The sequence below is a fragment of the Prionailurus viverrinus genome, chromosome E1 (genome assembly GCF_022837055.1).
Source record: "Prionailurus viverrinus isolate Anna chromosome E1, UM_Priviv_1.0, whole genome shotgun sequence".
Classification (NCBI taxonomy): domain Eukaryota; kingdom Metazoa; phylum Chordata; class Mammalia; order Carnivora; family Felidae; genus Prionailurus; species Prionailurus viverrinus.
This window is the reverse complement of record NC_062574.1, coordinates 35288568-35310273: the sequence shown is the minus strand read 5'-3', so window position 1 is coordinate 35310273 and position 21706 is coordinate 35288568. Positions and strand designations below refer to the sequence as shown.

General features: G+C 40.0%; 1 protein-coding gene across 19 annotated transcripts in view; it reads left to right on the top strand.

Moving 5' to 3' along the window:
- Positions 1-21706, top strand: part of LOC125151377 (RAD52 motif-containing protein 1-like) — a 58993-nt gene that overhangs the window by 26675 nt on the left and 10612 nt on the right. For 3 of the 19 annotated variants that reach the window (XM_047832240.1, XM_047832243.1, XM_047832238.1), the window contains 5 exons: positions 1828-1899; positions 2639-2719; positions 13035-13106; positions 13670-13744; positions 21568-21686. In XM_047832240.1, coding sequence (XP_047688196.1) covers positions 1828-1899; positions 2639-2719; positions 13035-13106; positions 13670-13744; positions 21568-21686 — 419 coding nt within the window. The other 16 variants (XM_047832242.1, XM_047832241.1, XR_007146752.1 and 13 more) reach the window with 12 other exon arrangements.

The window sequence follows — 21706 nt, the reverse complement described above, 5'->3', positions numbered from 1 at the left end:
GTAAGCCAATTATTTCATGTTAGGTGAAGTGTTCTCATTCATTCATTCAAAAAAAAATGTGAATCAAAACCTAAAAAAGAATGGGACAGGCCCTATGCCCAGTACCATAGGCACGCAGATGGTTAAGACAGGCTTCCCACCCTTGTAGGAACTCATGATTTCACAGGGAAAATCAACAGAAGCTTCAACCATAACGCATAAGCACTAAGTGGATGATGAGGCACTGACAGAGTGCAGAAGAGGGAGCCACAAAGTCATAAAACCACATTTCTTTTCAGTCATTTTGCTCCTTCTACTCACTACCCAGCTGTTAATTTATTTTATAAATATTTGAGTTTGTTCTTTGTCCATGCATCAGTTTTAAACACAGTAGACAACGCAGATGAGCAAGACTAGTCCATACTTTCATGGAGTTTATGCCCAGAGGAAATGGAATGCCAGAATAACTATATTGAGAAGAAATTGGGGCACCTGACCGGCTGAGTCAGTAGAGCATGCGACTCTTGATCTCAGGGTCGTGAGTTCAAGCCCCAGGTTGGGCGTGGAGTCTACTTTAAAAAATTCAAAGAAGGAGAAGAAGGAGGAGGAGGAGAGGGGGAGGGGAAGAAATGGATTTGGGCCATGAGAAGTATAAGTTGTTTTTGGAACATAGAAGAGGGGGGAAGACTTCAAGTTGGATCAGGGAAGTTACTAGAGAAATGCTGTTTGAACAGAACCTTGAATGGCTATGACGTATCATCGGATAGACATCTTGGGAAGAATATGCTTGCAAAATAGAGTGAGTGAAAGGCAAAATGCAGGAGAAATTTCTTTGGTATCTGTAGAGTAGGAAACTAGAGCCAGATTTAGGATTTTGAAGGCCTTGGATAATATGCCAAGCTACCGTGTTATCACGGCAGTGCTCTAGGACAAACTTTAGACTGCACCAGGGTCACTTGGAGGCCTTGTCAGAACACAGGTTCCACCTCCACAGTTCCTGATTCACTCAGTCCAGAGTAGAGCTGAGAATTTGCATCTTGAGTAAGTTCCCAAGTGACTCTGATATTTGAGAACCACTCCTGGAGAATTAATCTGGTGACTGTGTGCAGTATAGATTAGAATGGGAGAGACCAGAGATGAAAATGCCAGTCAGAAGATGGTGGTACCCATGTAGGTGGAAAGTGAGGGACTCAGCTGAAATCAATGCAAATAAGAGGGTCAACTATAATCAAGAATGGGTGTTTCCAAAAAAAAATCCAGTACCATGTTGTTTTTTTGTTGGCCCCACTTGCAACTGAAGCAGTTGATAAATTCATAGACCGTTTAGGCAATGTACAACCAAAAATAAATTTCTATTAAGATGATAATATAATTCTGAGTTCGTTCAAAGTTAGGTATTGATTAGAGGAGTAACTTCTTTTCAAGTTAAACGAAAAGGTATCTTTTATCTCCTCTGGTATTGACTTGGTGTCGAGAAATAGAACTAAACCAGGAAGGTGTGCTAATGTGAGAATATCCCTTTTAATATTAGAAATTATATGTGGAGATCTTTGAGCTCATAATTTAGAAATTGATGAGGCCACAAAAAGTCATTTAATCAATTCTTCTGCTCTCAGGAAAGATTACTTCCAAGATCTATCAAGATCTATAGTTGTATGTTTTATGTATGAAGATCACAAAGGTGAGACTCTTAAGAAAGGTGAGGGCAGGGTTAGGGGCTCTGGAAGGTTCAAATAACAATTCCTAATACTCAGAGTTTAGCCAAAAGCTACTTATTCAATACTATCATCCTACTAATTAGATATCTTAGAGCTAATTGAGGCAATATTTTCCTTTTCCTTTTCCTAGAGATTTATCCTGCAATAAAATACAATCTATTGAAAGACGTACATTTGAATCACTACCTTTTTTGCAGTTTATGTAAGTTACAAATATAATTTCATTATATTTGGAATTTTTATTAAACTTAATTGTAAACCTCTTTGTTATTCACTTTGAATGAATGAAACTTTATTAGTCGAAAGCTACTAAAATTATGTAGCAAATCTTTTCTGTCTGTGGCAAAGTTTGGTGTGAGAGTTATTATAGAGATCAGAGTGAATCGTTCTAGAGCAGCAGTTCTCTGCCAGGGTGATTTTGCATCCAGGTGACACTTGGTAGTGTCTAGAGACATTTTTGATTGTCAGACTGTAGATGTGCTCCTGGCATCTAGTGGGTGGAGGCCAGGGCTGCTGTCACACCCTACAGTTCACAGGGCAGCACCCCCCCCCCCCATAACAAAGATTATCCAACCATAAATCTCAACAGTGCTAAAGTTGTGAAACATTTTTCTAGAGAAATAAACTTACTTCTCTAGAAAGAAATACTTACTTAACACAAGTATTTATTGAGCATTTACTGATTTGTATCTAATGCACCACATGTATAAACATGAAAGTATAAATCTTTCATGCAGATATTTTTTTAAAAAGGCTATTTTTTTAAATAGTGAGATTTCTTTAGTGTATGGAGAGAGTATTGTGGTTATGTTTCGTTATCTATAAATTAGAATCACTGCCAAAGGATAAATATTCTGAAAGAATATCTTTTTTTTCTTCTTCGTTTGTGTCTTGTTTTTTGTTTTTTGTTTGTTTGTTTGTTTGTTTTTTGGTGTGTGTAGAAATCTTGGTTGCAATTTACTCACCGAGCTGAGCTTTGGAACATTTCAGGCCTGGCATGGAATGCAGTTTTTACACAAGCTGTAAGTGAAATAGAAAATGAATACATGTTAAAAAAAAAAAAAACTACATGTAAAAATATCATACAGTGACTGGTTAGGTGTGTGTTAATAAACCCAGTATGAATTCTGGAAAGTAGGTCTTAAAATCCATTTTTTTTTCAAATGAGGAAACTAAGGTACAAAGAGGCCAAGAGACTTGTCTTAACTCCTAAATGGCACTCTCTGCCCTCCCTCGTACCCAGCTTTGTGTGAGCAATGAAAGCCCCAAGCAAGTAACACCCAAGTCAGTATTATCATGGGAATTCGTGACAGTGATGCTTCCCCAAGGTGTGCATGGTCCTTGAAATCCACTTTTGAATTTAACTTTGATTCCGGCTCATGTGCAAGTTTCCTATGCAAAAGAGAACTTCAAAGAACTAAGTTTAGCACAGAGTTCTCCAGGCAGCAACAGGTGTGGGTGCTTCCTCAGCCATCAGGAAAGCAGAAAGAACTCCTGAATACCTGCCGCAGGGCACTGCTCTCCATGTGCTTTCTTTCCTGACCACTCTTCAATTAAGAAGTGTGTTATTCCCTTTCAGCCGGAACATTCTGTGATTTCTCTGTAAAAAAGCAAATCATACTGGGCATGTTCAGTGGCCTGAGGGGGATTTTTAGACTCAAGGTTGAAGACCCTCCTCTAAAGCAGACGCTGGAAAAGACTGTCTTACTGTCTTGTGGTTCAGAAATCCGATTTCACAGCTTATCTTCCGTTAGATGAAAGTGTTTACGGTGTGTCTGGAGCTGGAGTAAGTTCCTGCGGGTGCCCAAGAGCAGGGGCCTCCTCTCTCCTCTCATTAATTTGCTGATGCCTAACTTGGGGAAAGAATACCGAGGGTCAGTTTTTTGTTTCGCCAGCATGCCAGAGAACGGGCTCATTGAGTTTCTCCACCAAGAGGTTTTAGTGGTGTCAATATAATGTCTTAAAACTCACCACCTCTACTAAGCATCTTATAACACCAAGAGTCTCTTCTAAGAATCTGAATTTCATAGTTATATAGGCAATACAGGACAATTAAATAGGGTGGAATCCGTTGATAAGAATGAATGAATTCATTGAAAAACAATCCGTGCCACGCGCACTCTATGTCGACCATGTACTAAGTACTGGGGGTACAAAGAATATACAGGGACTGTCCCCAAGAATCTTTCATACTGGAAGGAGAAAAAGATGGCCTTTTTCTTGTAATTTACTAAGATATTTGTAAACTGATGGAAACTCCTGTCTTGCCCCACTGAGATCTCTATCAGTTAACCATTTGTTTTCTTTCCTTTCCTTTGTCCTCGAGCAGCCAGAATCACACATATCCCACCTGGGGCGGGGGCATGTGCTAACTTGTATTTTGCCCTCAACTTGCCCCATGCTCCCTCATCAATCTTACATGACAGAAAAAGGTAATTAAAGAACCAGAGCTAGCTGGTATTGAGAATAAATTAATACTCATGTCATGTGTGTTATGCCCAGAATTCGTGATCCCCAAATACCTCCAGGGTGCCGAGTCCGATGTAAAAGCAAAAGAGCCTTTATTGGAGCTAGCTCGAGCTCAATCCCCTATCTGCACTGAGGCAGCGGTGAGATACCGGGGAGAGAGAGCCAGTTTCAAAAGGGCAAAGGTTTTATTGGGGCCTAGTGGCAGTTGGTGAGGTAATGGCTGTGGCCTCAGCTGATTGGCTGGGGAAGGGTCCTGGGGAAGAGTCCTGTTAGGCAGTTGAGGGGTGGTGGTTACTCAAGGGGAGGAGGTGTGGTCAAGGTGAAGGACACAGAACAAGATGGAGTGGGCCGGCGTAGGCCCGCCCTTTCAATGTGGTTTGAATAGAGCTGTACTACTAAAACGAATTCACAGTTAACTTCCAAAAAATTATCACAGTACACTAAGTGTGTATCGGAGGCTGGGCTCCTTGTTTGGGGCCAAATTTTCTTTTCTTTTTTATTTTTAACGTTTATTTATTTATTCTGAGAGAAAGAGAGCATGCGCAGGGGAGATGCCATCCCGTGAATTCAGTCACGTTATTACCTATGTGACTTATTACTGGGGTGTTTATAAGTTGAAACAATATTTTCTCCAGCATTAAATAAGTTTGTAAACCTGTTGGGCCCCAGCTGAGGTGGATTTATCTCGAACTGACTGAAGCTTAAACTTCAGGTCTCCTCACTTACATAGGCCCCTTCCAAAGTCTTGGGAGGGACCCTGGCAATTCCTGTTCGCATAATTTTGCATGTTTTGATGAGGCAGGATTTCCCAAAGTAGATGAGGTTCAGACCCTACAAGGCCTTGATTCACCCCTGGGTTTCAGGTAATTATATCTCAGTAAGTTTTTTGAATGAAGCCTCTTACGTTATTGATAAACACTGAGTGAACACGTTAGCGGTGCGGTAAAGTCTATTTTGAATCTGAAATCCACCTCAAAGCCATGCCAAGAGTTTATTGATAAGGTACCGCTTTTTGAATGGTAGTAATAATCCTGTTTCTTTCAGATGAAATCAGGAATGAAATATATTATGGAAAACCAACAGTGGTCGATAATCCTAAATGTTAAGTATAGTTTGTTTTTTTTTTTCCTGACTTTAAAGTGCTTCTCCTTCATTCACCTACACAGGTCCAGACTGGTGGCTTATTTTAAAAAATTCACTTCATTGGTTCTAACAGTACGAGCTCCATGATTTTAGAAGCTGAAGGACTCTACGATGTAGAAAGGCCGTACCTTCTCGGGATAGAGCACATTCACATGCTGGCTCGTGTGTGGCGCATCAGTATTGTGCCAAGAACATAAGCTCTAAGGGAGAATAAGGAAAATCTAAGCCTTACCCCTTTTGAATTATTGTTGAGAATATCATTGAGGTAGGTGTGGCCACCCTCTGAAGGCAAACTCGAGCCGCAGTCACAGAGACGCCCTAACGCTCCCCCAGTCAACCGGCATCTGCTTCCTTTTAGACAGCTGTGTGCCCACAAAAGTTGACACACTTCAGGATATTGTCATCGCTTTTTGGTATGTACTGGAAATCCTGGCAGCTTCTTCTCAGATTCGGAAAGGCATAAACGTTAAGGATGAAGATAACAACTCAGGGCTGTCCTTTTGGGGTGATTTAGGGTAACTTTTATTATTTTCCGTGTGTGGTAGTTCAAAAGCTTTGCCAGAGTCATACCCAACTATTACTTTTCTTCTCCCAGCTGCATCTGATTCTTCCCACGTATATACCAAGGCATCTTCTTTCTCTGGGAAGCATGGTAGTTGCTCCTCCGCCCCATATCATTTCTTTAATACCTACCTCTATTAGGTATTTACTGCGCTCCGGCACTATGCTAAGACCTTTCGCTTGTGCTGCAAGTAAGACAATGTGTCTTAAACTCTTAGAATAGAGCCTGGCACGTGGGAAGTGCTCCGGACGTGGCCCCTCACACGGCACTTCATTTTCGTTTTTCCAGCAACTCTTGTGATACAGGTAGTAGTATCCTCATTTTGGGGATGAGGAAGTTGAAACTCAGAGACATCGGGTGACTTGCCTAGGTTCACACTGTCAGTAAGTGACAGAACCACTTCAGAAGCTTCGCGAGTAATACAATTCCGCATTCCCTGGCACTAGGTAGGACCTGAATGACAACTGGCCTTTTGGGCGTCGTCCCTTGGAGTCAGCTTCTCACTGGAATAGGACCTTTCGAGCAGGGAGCTCCTTTTCCCTATGCTTCTGGAGCTCCTGGCCATGCCACCTATGGGCATCCCCAGGCTTCCTGCTCACCGCCTGGTGCAAATATCACATCGTCACTGCTAGGCACCCACTCTGTGCCCAGCCTTATGCTAGGTGCTTTGCACATGCTCTTTCCTTTGATCCTCAAGTTGCCTTATGAGGTAAATGCTGCTAAAAAGACTCGGAGACGTTCGTTACTTAAGTCCCTTCACCAGGAAGTGACAGCCAGAATTCAGACCTAGGTCTGCCTGATTCCAGGGCCCTCGCTTCTTGGGCTGGTCCTCACTGCCAGAAACTCCTCTTCAAGGCTATTCTCAGAACTTTAATTAAAACATAGGCTCACCATTTCAGATTCTTTAGGCTTCGCCCCTCCCCCCCGCCCAACCCTGAGAAAGGATTTACGTGATGCCGTTAGATGTCTTGTATTGAGGAGCTTCACATGGGGAGCCATGTTCTCATGGCTCATGGACCTATGTAGATGAATAAAGGAAAGGGGTTATTCTATCCCCAAGTACTTCAAACATACTGGAATAGGGTCTAGATCACTCTACTTATTTCTTCAACTGCTTTCCTCCAAGGAGCCAGTTTTCCCTCCATGCCTTGGGATTCCAGCATAGAGAGTTTGGAGTTTGTCCTATTTGAAATTTATTTTCACTGCCTGCTTTGGACATTTTTTCAGCTAAAGCCGTTAGGATTTCAGTACATTCAGGACAGTGGTGACAAGCTTCAGTCCTCAAGTCTTCTCTGTCTCCTCAGTTAATGGAAAGGAAACGTAGCCCATCTGTCTGGACCTCTGTAGAAGAATTTGGAGAAAAAAAAATAACACGTAAGAAATGTTCCCTTATTTTGTGAGCTACCTTTAGGCTGTCCCGTTGCTCTGCAACAGAAAGCTTTTGCAAAAATACTTGAGTTTTCCTCTTCAAATAAGATACAGTTTTTTAAAAAACAAAATCTAGAACAGTATTTCTTCAACTTTGATTATGAGACAGTCTTTGAGGATAACGGTTGTCATGTTTTACTCCCATAAAGATAAGCCCACGAATATCCAAAAGCCAATAGACTGAGTCAGCACACCTTTTATCTGTAAAATGAGGGAATTGAACGGAAATGGAGATGATCTCTAGTGCAATGTCCACCGTTCGTTCGTATCGCAGTCTGTGGAAAAACAGTTGCTGTCGGTCCAGCAGATGTAACCTGTCGGGTCAGTTCTCATTCTCCCCTTGGCTCAGGCACAATAGCTCCATGAAGAAAAGGCGGCACTAAAGACAGGAGGAAATAGGATAATGTGGAGTGGCCTGTATTTTGTTTTCACTACAGGTAAACACGGGGCATTCATCTCAGCAGGAGGGCTGCCTGGGTAAGAGGAAGCACTGAGCCGATGGGTATAAGGCCATGGGTGAGCTACCAGGAAAGAGGGGGGGACAGTGGGGGTAGAGCACTGAGATAGTTGGGGGGAAGGATAGCAAACTACTAAATTGTTTTGGCTGCATAATTCGTCATAGTCTTTCTTAATAGGGAGCCGGGGGTGGGCGCGGGGGGTGGCGGGGAGCAGTGGGCAGGGGAAGACACGCACGTGGAAGAGCTTACTTGCACAGAGCCCACCAGTAAGCTTGTAGGTATTAATGCCATTTTTATTTTTTCAAAGCCAAAGGACATTCAGAGCCTCAAGGTTGAGGAACTGTGTTTAACCAGACATGTGACACTCACGTTCTTTCTCTTCATAACATTGTCTGACTGGATATTAACTAGTGTTACACAAACCCGACATGTTAATGGGCCTGACAAAACGTAGAAGAATGGGCTGGAATAGGACGAATAGGGGAGTTTCCAAGGCAAGAACAAAAATGCATGGCTCCCAGCCGCACCTCTAACTCCCTCTGACCTCCGTTGTGGAAGAGTTTGAATCTTCGCTCCCCTTTTCTCCACCTACTAACATGTTTGATCTCCTGGCAACTGGTTCTCTATTTATCACAACATGGTTCTTTTTTTTTTTTTCAAATTGAGATATAGTCCGCATAATAGAATATGCAACATTATAAAGTATATAGTCCAATGGTATACTTTGATAGACAATAATCACTGCTAATTCCAGAACATTGTCATCACCCCCCTCAAAAGAAATACCATACCCATCAGCCTTTACTCCCCATTCTCGCCTCCTCCCAGGCCCCTGGCAACAACTAATTTACCTTCTGCCCCTATGGATTTGCCTATTCTGGACATTTCGTCGAAATGTGTGTCTCGTTTCTTTCACAGAGCTTGTTGGCTTCCAGATTTATCCGGTTGTAGCATGTTTCAGTACTTCATTCTGTTTTTTAATGTTTCTTTATTTTTGAAAGAGAGCGCACACACAAGCGGGGAAGGGGCAGAGAGAGAGGGGGACAGAGGATCCAAAACCACAGAGCCTGATGTAGAGCTCGAACTCATGAACTGTGAGATGACGACCTGAGCCAAAGTCAGATGCTTAACCGACTGAGCCACCCAGGTGCTCCAGTCACATTTTGTTCATCCATTCATGAGTTATTGGACATTTGGATTATTTTGACTTTTTGGCTCTTATGAATAATGCCGCTATGAGTATTCATGTACAAGTTTTTGTGTGGTCATATGTTTTTAATTCTCTTGGGTACATACCTAAGAGTGGAATTGCTGGGTCATGTAGTAACTCTATATTTAACCCTTTTGAGGAACTGCCAAACTGTTTTCCACAGTGACTACACCATTTTACATTGCCACCAATGTATGAAGATTCTGGTTTCCCCAAATCTTGCTACCACTTATCATTGTCTCTCTGTTCGATCATAGCCATCTTAGTGAGTGTAGAGTAGTATCTCATTGTAGCTTTGATTTATATTTCCCTAATGACCTAAGACATCGAGCATCTTTTCATGTGCTTATTGGCCATTCATGTATTTTCTTTGGCGAAATGTCTCTTCAAATCCTTTACCCACTTAAACATTTGATTATTTGTCTTTTTACTGAGTTTTAAGAGTTCTTTATATATTCTGGATATTCTGGATACTAGACTTGTATCAGACATATGATAGTTTTGGGTTGTTTTGTTATTTTTAAATAAAGTCCAGTTTATCTATTTTTCCTTTGGTTTGTTGTGCTTTTTGTGTCATGTCTAAGAAACTGTTGCCTACATCCAAGGTCATACAGATTTCTCTCCTGGGAGTTTTATAGCTTGAGCTCTTCCATTTAGGTCTTTGACTCATTTTGAGGTAATATTTATATATGGTGTGAAGTGTAGGCATCCAACTACATTATTTTGCATGGGGGTATACGGTTGTCCCAGCATCATTTGAAAACACTAGTCTTCCCACATTGAATGGTGTTGGCACCCTTGCTGAAAATCAGTGGGCCATAAATGTGAGGATTTATTCCTGGACTGTCAGTTCTGTTCCATCAGCTTACATGTCTGTTCTTATGGCAGTACCACACCGTGATTACTGTAGTTTTGAAGTAGGTTTTGAAACCAGGGCGTGTGAGTCTTCCCATTTTGTTGTTCTTTGTCAAAATCGTTTTGGAGCACCTGGGTAGCTCAGTTGGTTAAGTGGCCGGCTCTTGATTTCAGCTCAGGTCACGACCTCATAGTTTGTGAGATGGAACCCCGTGTTGCAATCTACACTGACAGCATGGAGCCTGCTTGGGATGCTCCCTCTCCTTCTCCCTCTGCCCCTCCCCTGCTCACACTTTTCCCCACTCACACTCGCTCACGTTTGCTCTTCTGCACAGGTGTGTATGCTCGCTGTCTCTCAAAATGAACAGATAAACTTTTTTTTTTTTTTAAAGATCATTTTGGCTATTCTCGGTCCCTTGAATTGACATACAGATTTTAGAATTAGCTTGCCAATTTTTGGAAAGAAGTCAGTTGGGGTTTTGATAGGGATTATACTGAAACCACAGTTCAATTTGGGGTATAGTGCCATTTTAACAGTATTCTGATCCGTGAACATGGCATATCTTTACATTTATTTCAATCTTCTTTAATTTCTTTCAACAACGTTTTGTGGTTTTTAGTGTGATTCTTGCACTTCTTTGGTTAAATGTTTTCCTAAGTATTTTATTCTTTTGAGTACTGTTATACATGGAATTGTTTTCTTAATTTCATGTTTGGAATAGTCATTGCTGATGTATAGAAATAAAGCTAATTTTTACATATCGATCTTGTGTCCTGTAACCTTGCTGAACTCATTTATTAGTGCTAAGGTTTTTTTTCTACATTCCCAGGAATATGTCTTGTGGTCTTCTAGTTACCCAGGAAGATGTTGGAGCATTTCAAAGTCCCTATGGACATCTCATTTCTCAGCTTTTTCCTTTTAGGCTTTTTGTTTAGGCTATTTTTTGTCTTGTGATCAATTGCCTCACATAGCTGCCAGATTAAAACATTTATCTATAATTGTTTTCGAAAAATGCCCCTTGGGAAGAGGCTATTTTAGCACTGTGCAGTTCTCAGTGAGGTCAAGGGCAAGGCTTTCAAGTGAAGTTTTTTAGGGACCCCACTAGACAGGTAAAACAATGACAGTTTGTTCTTTGGGAATGAGGCTTTAAGGAACTTCAGCTCCATTTTGTTCCCCTGGGATGTGGGCAGTTTTTAAGGCTATCATCAGGATGGAGAGCAGAGGTTGAGGACAAGTTAAAACAACAGAGCTCACTGTTCTTATAGAAATTAGTAATTTTTTCTTTAATACATGCTCTCCGGGTTGCTGCAAGCCCATTGGGTAAAATTTCCAAAGTTCTGAGAAAGTTGATTTTGACCATTTTTGCTAGTTGTTGTTGTTGTTGTTGCTTTTACGGAAGGATGAATTTTCAGACGTCCTTCCTTTCTCATTTTCACTGATTCACCTGTAACAGGGCTTTAAAATCTCTAAAGTCTCAGGGCACCTGGGTGGCTCAGTTAACTGCCTGACTCTTGATTTCGGCTCAGGTCATGATCTTGCGGTCATGGGATCAAGCCCCATGTCAGGCTCTGCACTGGGCATGGAGCCTGCTTGGGATTCTCTCTCTCTCTCTTCCTCTGCCTCTCCTTCATGCATACTCTTGTACTCTCTCTCTCAAAAAATAGAATAAAAAAATAAGAAATGAAATCTCTAAAGTCTCAATGATCACAGGCTAATTAAGTACTTAATCTTGGGAGATGATTAGAGGAAAGGAATAAAAATAGAAAATGTAATTCTTAGAGAAGCTCTCCCAGATGGAGAGATGAGGTTCAGCAAAGTGTTTCTATATTTAATGCTCTCAAAGTTAAGTTTAAGGTAACGGCTATTTTAAACCCCCTTTTTTTCCATACAAGTTAAATACAGGCTTTGGAGTCAGAACTGAGTTCAGATTCCATCTCTGCTTCTTGACTGGCTTGACAAACTGGGACAAATTATACAACCTCTCTGTACTTCAGTTTCCTCACTTGTGAAATGGGGTAATGATGTATCTATCACATAAGGTTATTGTGAGGTTTAAATGTGAAATGCTGATCACAGATGCCCTATAGCCCAATAGTATTGGTTGTGATGATTATCCTTATAATTTTGCAAAAGTACAGTGATGATTCTTTTTTTTTCTTTTAATTTTTTTTCAACGTTTTTATTTTATTTTTGGGACAGAGAGAGACAGAGCATGAACGGGGGAGGGGCAGAGAGAGAGGGAGACACAGACTCGGAAACAGGCTCCAGGCTCCGAGCCATCAGCCCAGAGCCTGACGCGGGGCTCGAACTCACGGACCGTGAGATCGTGACCTGGCTGAAGTCGGACGCTTAACCGACTGCGCCACCCAGGCGCCCCAAGTACAGTGATGATTCTTGAGCAGAGTCAACCTAAAGGCAGATTTTCTTTTCTTTCTTCCTGTTTCCTTCACTTTATTTTTGCTGTAAAGAACTGGGAAGAAAATCTACTCAGCATTTTGGAATAAAGACTTGTGTCAAGCAGTGACAAAATGTTATTTATTCAACAAGCCTTCACTAAGTAACTAGTAAATAACAAGCACTCTGTCAGGCACAGGGACAAAAATGACAATAGAGTATGGTCCCTGCCCTCAAGGAGCTGGCAGTCCAGGAGATGGATAAGGAAACGGGATCATATGCCACCTAACAAAGGCTGTCATAGGAGAATACACATGGTGGGGGTATAGCTTCCACCATTTCCTCTTAGATTAATCCCTTTGTCTTTGGCCCCCAAACTGAGGAATTGGTCCTATTTTTGTCTTTAACCGGGTGTTTTAAACTGTGGAATTTTTTACATTTCTAGAGATAAAGGAAAAGCACCTAGAATTATAGAGGACACTAGAAACAGTATTGCCTACAGAGCCTGGGCTTCCTACCAGCATAGTCACTTCTAGGGTTTTCAGCCCAAAAAGTCCTTTGGCATATCTTTGCTTTGCTGTCCACGTAAAAAAAAAAAAAAAAATTTTTTTTCTCTTTCTGTTCTCCACTTTATCGTCCAGAGAGCTGGGTAGTTCCCCAAGGAAGAGTGCTTTACAGAATCTAAGGGTGATTTATAGGCAAAGGCAGAAAATGATTAGTTTTAACCTTCCAGTTCCATACCCCCAAAATGAACATAAACTTTCGTGGTAGTCATTACTGGAAATGCAGATAATTTTAATTCCATTGCATTTTTCAGAATTATCAGTCGGAACCCTCTGTCAGCTGTTGAAGATTCCTATCTTTTTAAGTTGCCAGCGTTAAAATATTTGTAAGTATTGCAACAATCTCACGGCTCATGAGATGATTTCTGATCTTTTTTGTTGTCATCAAAAGATTAAGTATTTTGCGTTTGGGTTAAAAAGTCGTAATTTAAGTTTTAACTGGGTTATTGAAATAAGCATTTTTAGCAAAGAAAAAACGTATACGGGCAAGATAGCCTGCAGAGGGAGTAGTAGTATTGAAGAACACATAACAGACATGGGACTTGTAGATGTAGGTAGAAATACCATTTATCTCAAAGTGGAAAGTGGAGTAAGGTGTATATTAAAAGAAAAAAAGACTAATCAAGAGAGGTGGGTGCAATTGAGAATGAAAATGAGGATAAGAGTAAAAAGGATTGTACTGTTGAGCACCAAGGTGATTAATTTGATGATGCACATAAAATGTCTTCATTGGGAGTTTTCTGAAATTATTGTCCATAGCAAGAAAACTCTTGAGCTGACTTGACAAAGAAGCCAGAATTGAAGTAATCACATGTTGTTAAGTATCTTTTTAGGTACAGAATTTTTATCCTTGGGTTCAAATCACGCATGTTTGGGCTTTCTCCTTCAGAGACATGGGATCAACACAGGTGTCACTTACAACAGTTGAGAGCATCCTCATGATGACCCTTGAATTGGAAACACTGTAAGTTGATTTTTCTTATGTGTATTTTCACTTAGTTGTTTATTTAGATTTGTTTTATTGTTTTCTTAAGTCCGATTTTTTGAGGTATAAAATTTACTCTTTTTAAGCGTACAGTTTGATGAGTTTTGACAAACGTGTAGTTATGTAACCACCACCACATTTGAGACGTAGACCATTTCTGTCACCCCAAAAGGCCCCTATGTGCCTTTGCAGCCAATCCCCTTTTGTCACCACCAGCCCTGGCAACCACCCACCTAATTTTTGTCCCTATAGTTTTGCCTTTTCCACAGTGTCTTATAAATGAAATCATACAAGGGGCACCTGGGTGGCTCAGGCAGTTAAGCGTCCGACTTCAGCTCAGGTCATGATCTCGCGGTTCGTGAGTTCAAGCCCTGCATCGGACTCTGTCCTGACAGCTCAGAGCCTGGAGCCTGCTTCGGATTCTGTGTCTCCCTGTCTCTCTACCCCTTCCCCATTTGCACTCCATCTCTCTGTCTCTCTCTCTCAAAAATAAATGAACATTAAAAAAAATAAATAAATGAAATCATACAGTATGCAGTCTTCTGTGATTGGTTCCTCTCAGCATAATCCTTTTGAGATTCATCCATGTTTGTTTGTTTTTTAACTTTTTTGACGTTTGTTTATTTTTGAGAAACAGAGAGCATAAGCAGGAGAGGGGCAGAGAGAGAGAGAGAGACAGACAGAACCCGAAGCAGGCTCCAGGCTCTGTCAGCGCAGAGCCCAATACAGGGCACGAACCTGCGGAACATGAGATCATGGCCTGAGCCAAAGTCGGTCACTTGTCTGACTGAGCCACCCAGGCACCCCAGAGACTCATCCATGTCTTTGCACACGTCAGTAGTTCATTTCCTTTTTATTGCCGAGTAGTATTGCAGTTGTGAGGATATACCAGTTTGTTTATGCGTGCATCAGTTAATGGGCATTTGAGTTGTTTCTAGCTTTTTGGCCTTTATGAATAAAGTTGCTTAAAACACTTACATGCAGGTCTTCGTATGAGCATATGTTTTCATTGGGGGAGGGGGGGAGGTGGTAAAATACCTAATGGCAGGATTGCTACATCATATGCTAAGTGTATATTTAACTGTTTAAGAAACTGCTTACCTGTTTTCTAAAGTGAATGTACCATTTTGCATTCCAGCCAGCAGTATATGAGATCTTCTATCTATCCTTTCTTCTAATGTCTTTATCTACTTTTCATAAGGTGAATGTTGGCCTTAAAATTGAGTTGGGAAGTATTCCCCTCTCTTCAATTCTCTAGTACAGTTTGTGCAGAATTGGCATTATTTTTTCCTTAAATGTTTGCTAGAATTCACCAGTGAAGCCACGTGGGCTTGAAGCTTTCTTTGTGAGAAAGTGTTAAACTACAGATTTTATTTTTGTAATAGTGCTACTTAAATTACATACTTATTTTTTGGAGTAGTTCATGTCTTTCAGGGAATCTATCTCATCTTGAAGTTATTGACATGAAGTATTTTATAATATTCCCTTATTATCCTTTTAGTATCTGTAGAATTGTAGTGGTGTCATTCCTCTCATTTTTGATATTGATAATTTGTGTCTTCTCTTGTCTTTTCTTGATAAATCTGGCCAGAAGTTTATCAGTTTTACTTATCTTCTCTAAAAAGTGCCTTTTCATTACACTGACTTCTCTATTTTTGTTTTCCTTTTTAAAAATTTCTGCTTTGATCTTTATCATTCCATTTTCTCTCCTTACTCAGTGATGAATTTCCTTTTCATTTTCTAGTTTCTTAAAAGTGGACACTGGGGAAGATGAATACTATATGAGCAACATCCCACATGTTGACGTGTTGTGTTTTCAGTTTCAGTCGGTACAAAATAGTTTTTAATATCCATTTTGACTTATTTGACCAATAGGGTTCCTTAGGAGTGTGTTGGTTAGTTTCTAAATATTTGGAGATTTTACAGATCTGTTAATTTGTTATTTAATTCCATTGTGGTCACAGAACAATATGTTGGATGACTGAAATCCTTTTAAATTTATTGAGGCTTGTTTTATAGCCAATGAATTCTGGTAATAGATGAGAATATGGTCTATTTTGATAAATATTATGTGTCCACTTGAAAAAAAATACGTAGTCTGCTGATTTGGTGTGGAGTATTCTATAAATGTCAACTAGGTCAAGTAGGTTGGTAGTATTTTTCAAGTCTGATGTATCATTACTCATTTTCTAAATATTTTTTTCTGTCAATTATTGAGAGAGGGATATTGAAATCTCCAACTCTAATTGTGTACTTATGTGTCTCTCTTTCCTATTCTCCTTAATATATTTGGAAGTTCTATGATCAGATACATAAATTTTTAAGTGATGTCTTTTCTATTAGTTGACATTTCTATCACGATGGAATAACCTCATTTATCCCTGGTAATATCTTTGCTTTGAAATTGACTTTGTCCTATAGTAAATATAGCCACTCAAGGTTTTGTTTGATTAGTGTTAGCAAAGCATAATTTCTTCCATATTTTTAACCTACTTATATCTTTGTATTGAAGATGAATCTTATAGACAGCATATAGTTGGCTTTTGCTTTTTTATCCAGTATGACAACTCTATCTTTTAATTAGGTGATTATACCATTTATATTTAATGTAATTGTTTATATGATTACATTTAAAGCTACTGTCTACTCTTTTCTATGTATCCCATCTGTTCTTTGTTTCTTTTTCTTTTTCTTCCTGCTCTTGGGTTGATTTAGTACGTTTTATTATTTTTTGGTGGGGGGATATATAGTTACAACTCAGGTTTTGTTATTTTAGTAGCTGTTTAATGGTTTGTAGTGTTCATGTTTAACTTATCACAGTCTATCTTCAAATGATATTATATGATTTCATGAATAGTATAAGAACCTTACAATAAATAGTGTACTTCCATTGTTCCCCTCCTGACCTTTGTGCTCTTGTTTTCATACATTTTACTTTTAGCACACCATATTATTTTTTTTGTTTAAATAGTCAATTATCTTTTTAAATTTTTTTATTTTTGAGAGAGACAGAGTGCCAGTGGGGGAGGGGCAGAGAGAGAGGGAGACACAGAATCTGAAGCAGGCTCCAGGCTCTGAGCTGTAGACACAGAGCCTGATGTGGGGCCTGAAATCACAGACTATGAGATCATGACCTGAGCTGAAGTCAGATGCTTAACTGACTGAGCCACCTGGGTGCCCCTCAATTATCTCTTTTATTGAAGTATATATAGATCATGTAATATTAAATTACTTCCAGGTGTACAACACAGTGATCAATTATATATATTATGAAATGCTCACCACAATAAGTATATTACAGTATTATTGACTATATTCCCTATGCTGTACTTTTCATCTGGTGAATTATTTATTTTATAACTGCAACTTTGTACCTCTTAACCCTTTTCACTCATTTTGTCCATATCTCCAGTTTGTTCTCCATATTTACAAGTGTTTTCTCTTTTTTGTTGTTGTTTATTCATTCGTTTGGGTTTTTTGGTTTATTTTTTGTTTATTTTTTACCTTGTTTTATTTTTTATTTTTTAAAATTTACATCCAAATTAGTTAGCATCTAGTGCAACAATGATTTCAGGAGTAGATTCCTTAGTGCCCCTTACCCATTTAGCCCATCCCCCCTCCCACAACCCCTCCCGTAACCCTCAGTTTGTTTTCCATATTTATGAGTCTCTTCTGTTTTGTCCCCCTCCCTGTTTTTAGATTATTTTTGTTTCCCTTCCCTATGTTCATCTGTTTTGTCTCTTAAAGTCCTCATATGAGTGAAGTGATATGATCTTTGTCTTTCACTGACTAATTTCACTTAGCATGATACCCTCCAGTTCCATCCATGTAGTTGCAAACGGCAAGATTTCATTCTTTTTGATTGCCGAGTAATACTCCATTGTATATATATATACCACATCTTTCATCCATTCATCCATCAATGGACATTTGGGCTCTTTCCATACTTTGGCTATTGTTGATAGCTAGCGCTGCTATAAACATTGGGCGCACGTGCCCCTTCAAATCAGCATTTTTGTATCCTTTGGTTAAATGCCTAGTAGTACAATTGCTGGGTTGTAGGGTAGTTCTATTTTTAACTTTTTAAAAACCTCCATACTGTTTTCCAGAGTGGCTACAGCAGTTTGCATTCCCACCAGCAGTGCAGAAGGGTTCCCCTTTCTCCACATCTGTTGTTTCCTGAGTTCTTCATTTGAGCCATTCTGACACATGTGAGGTGGTATCTCATTGTGATTTTGATTTGTATTTCCTTGATGATGAGTGATATTGAGCATCTTTTCATGTGTCTGTTAGCCTTCTGGATGTCTTCTTTGAAAAACTGTCTATTCACGTCTTCTGCCCTTTTCTTAACTGGATTATGTATTTGATTTTTTGGGTGTTGAGTCCTTTATAGATTTTGGATACTAGCCCTTTATCAGATTATGTCATTTGCAAATATGTTCTCCCGTTTCATCAGTTGCCTTTTAATTTTGTTGATTGTTTCCTTTGCTGTACAGCTTTTTATCTTTTTTTAATGGATGTTTCTTTTTGAGAGAGAGAGCACAAGAGTGGGGTAGGGGCAGAGAGTGAGGGAGACAGAGGATCTGAGCAGGCTCCGCACTGTCAACAGAGAGTCAATGCGGAGCTCGAACTCACAAACCGTGAGATTATGACCTGAGCTGAAGTCAGAAGCTTAACCGACTGAGACACCCAGGTGCCCCAGAAGGTTTTTATCTTGATGAGGTCCCAATAATTCATTTAAAAAAATGTTAGTTTGTTTGTTTATGTTTATTTTTGAGAGAGAGAGACAGAGTGCAAGCAGGGGAGGGGCAGAGAGAGAGAGGGAGACACAGCATCTGAAACAGGCTCCAGGCTCCAAGCTGTCAGCACAGAGCCTGACACGGGGCTCAAACTCACGAACTGTAAGATCATGATCTGAGCCAAGTCAGATACTTAACCAGCTGAGCCACCCAGGTGCCCCTATTAATTAATTAATTAATTAAGAACATGGACACACACATACATGTATGCATGGGGGGGAGCAGAGAGAGAGGGAGAGAGAGAATCTCAAGTGGAGAGAGAATCCTGATGCGGGGTTCAATCCACGACCCTGAGATCACGACCTGAGCCAACACCAAGAGTCAGGCATTCAACCCGCTAAGCCACCCAGGCACTCCTCAGTCGTTCATTTGTACTTTTGTTTCCCTTGCCTCTGGAGACATGTCTAGTAAGAAGTTGCTTTAGCTGAGATCAAAGAGGTTTCTGCCTGTGTTCTCCTCTAGGATTTTGATGGTTTCCTGTCTCACATTTAGGTCTTTCATCCATTTTGAATTTACTTTTGTGTATGGTGTAAAAAAGTGGTTTAGTTTCATTCTTCTGCATGTTACGGTCCAGTTTTCCCAACACCATTTATTGCGAAGACTATCTTTTTTCCATTGGATATTCTGCTTTATCGAAGATTAGTTGACCATATATTTGTGGCTCCATTTCTCGGTTCTCTATTCTCTTCTATTGATCTATGTGTCTGTTTTTGTGCAGTACCATACTGTCTTGATGAGTACAGCTTTGTAATACAGTTTGAAGTCCAGAATCATGATGCCTCCAGCTCTGTTTGTTTGTTTTTTCCCAGCATTATAATTCGGGGTCTTTTCTTGTTCCATCCAAATTTTAGAATTGTTTGTTCTAGCTCTGTGAAAAATACTGGTGTTTGATAGGGATTAAATCGAATGTGTAGTTTGCTTTGAGTAGTATAGACATTTTAACAATATTTGTTCTTCCAATCCTTGAGCATGGGATGTTTTTCCATTTCTTTCTGTCTTCTTCAATTTATTTCCATAAGCGTTCTATTGTTTTCAGCATACAGATCTTTTACCTCTTTGGTTAGGTTTATTCCTAGGTATCTTATGGATTTTGGTGTATTTTTTTTTTAATTTTAGAGACAGAGTGTACACGTTGGGGAGAGGGGCAGAGGAGAGAGAGAGAGAGAGAGAGAGAGAGAATCTTAAGAGAATCTTAATCTAATCCATGCTGAGAGAGAGAGAGAGAGAGAGAGAGAATCTTAAGAGAATCTTAATCTAATCCATGCTGAGCGTGGAGCCTGACACAGGGCTCGATCTCACGACCCTGAGATCCTGAGCCGACATCAAGAGTAGGATGCTTCATTGACTTAGCCCATCCAGGCACCCCTTGTTTGTTTGTTTTTTCTGAGATTCTACATATAAGTGAAATCATATAGTGAAATGATATACATACATATAGTGAAGTGAAATCATAACCTATATAGTTACCAGTTCTAATGTTCTTCATTCCTTTGTGTGGATCCACATTTCCGTCTGCTATCCTTTTCCTTCTGCTTAAAAATACTTTCTTTAGGGGCACCTGGGTGGCTCAGTCAGTTAAGCATCCAACTCTTGATTTTGGCTCAGGTCATACTCTCACAGTTTGTGAGCTCAAGTCCCGCGTTGGGCTTTGCTTGGGATTCTCTGTCTCCTCAGTGCTCTTTCCCCCTTGCACACGCATACTGCACGTGCCCTCTCTCTCTCTGTCTCTCAAGTAAACATTAAAAAAAATACTTCCTTTGGCATTTCTACAGTGTAAGCCTGCTAATGATGAATTCTTCCAGCTCTTGGATGTCTCAGATAGTCTTTATGTTGCTTTTATTTTTGAAAGCTTTGGGTATAGAATTCTAGCTTGATAGCTATTTGGCCCCCCTCTCCTTTTCACTGCTTGAAAGATGTTGCCCCACCGAGTTCTGGCTTACATTATTTCCAGCAAGAAATATGTTGTCACTGTTATATCTTTGTTGCTCTGTATGTCATGTGTGGTTTTGTTCCTTTGGCTGCTTTTAAGATTTGCTCTTTATCGCTGGCTTTGACCAGTTTGATTATGATGTGCCGTGGCGTAGTTTTATCCGTGTTTAATGGATTAAACTAAACATGTAGTTTAATCCATGTTGTGCTCAGAGTTCATTGACCTTCCTGGATTTGTGAGTTTATAGGGTTTACTTATTTGGAAATGTGGGGGCTATTATTTTTTCAAATTTTTTTTATATCTCCTCTCCTTCGTGGACTCTAAGTATACATATATCAGGCCACTTGAAGTTGTTGCACAATTCATTGAGTTAAGTAGAGGCATGGGGTTTTTTCCATATATGAAATACTGTTATAATAACTTTTTTAAATGTCCTTGTCTGCTAATTGTAGCATTTGTGTAGATTATGGATTAGTTTTTGATTGATTGCTTTTTAAAAAAAAAATTTAACATTTATTTATTTTTAAGACACAGAGAGTGATCAGGGAAGGGGTAGAGAGAGAGGAAGATAAATCTGAAGCAGGTTCCAGACTCCGAGCTCTCAGCACAGAGCCTGATGTGGGGCTCAAACCCATGAACCACGAGATTATGACCTGAGCCAAAGTTGATTGCTTTTTATCCTCAGTATGGGCCATATTTCAGATTTATTCAAACTCTTAGAAGTCTACCCTCTTTCTGTGTGCTCTCAACCCAAAGTGAGACTTTTGGCTTGGAAGGAGTTACCTGTGTATTAAACTACTGATCAGTGTCACCCAGTTCTAATCTCTGTCTCATTCTAAGGATACCATACCCCATGCCATCCTTACCTTTCTGTTGGGCACCTCGGTCCTTCTGTCTGTGTATTTGTAATATTCAAGAGCAGCGGTTGGCCAACTGGTCCCTACCCAACCACCCAGGCCATGTGCCTCAAGAATTCCTTTTTGCACAGCCCTGTGATGACTTTGGCCCGCCTCTTCTACCTACTCAAGTAACTCCTTTACCACTAATTTAATTCTCTGTGTTTCCATTTATAGGATATTACCTAGCCGTATGGCCTGCTGTCTCTGCCAGTTTAAAAATACTATTGAGGTTGTCTGTAAGACAGTCAAGCTACATTGTGACAGTACATGTCTGACAAATGGCACACGTTGTGGTAAGTCCTAATTGCCTGAT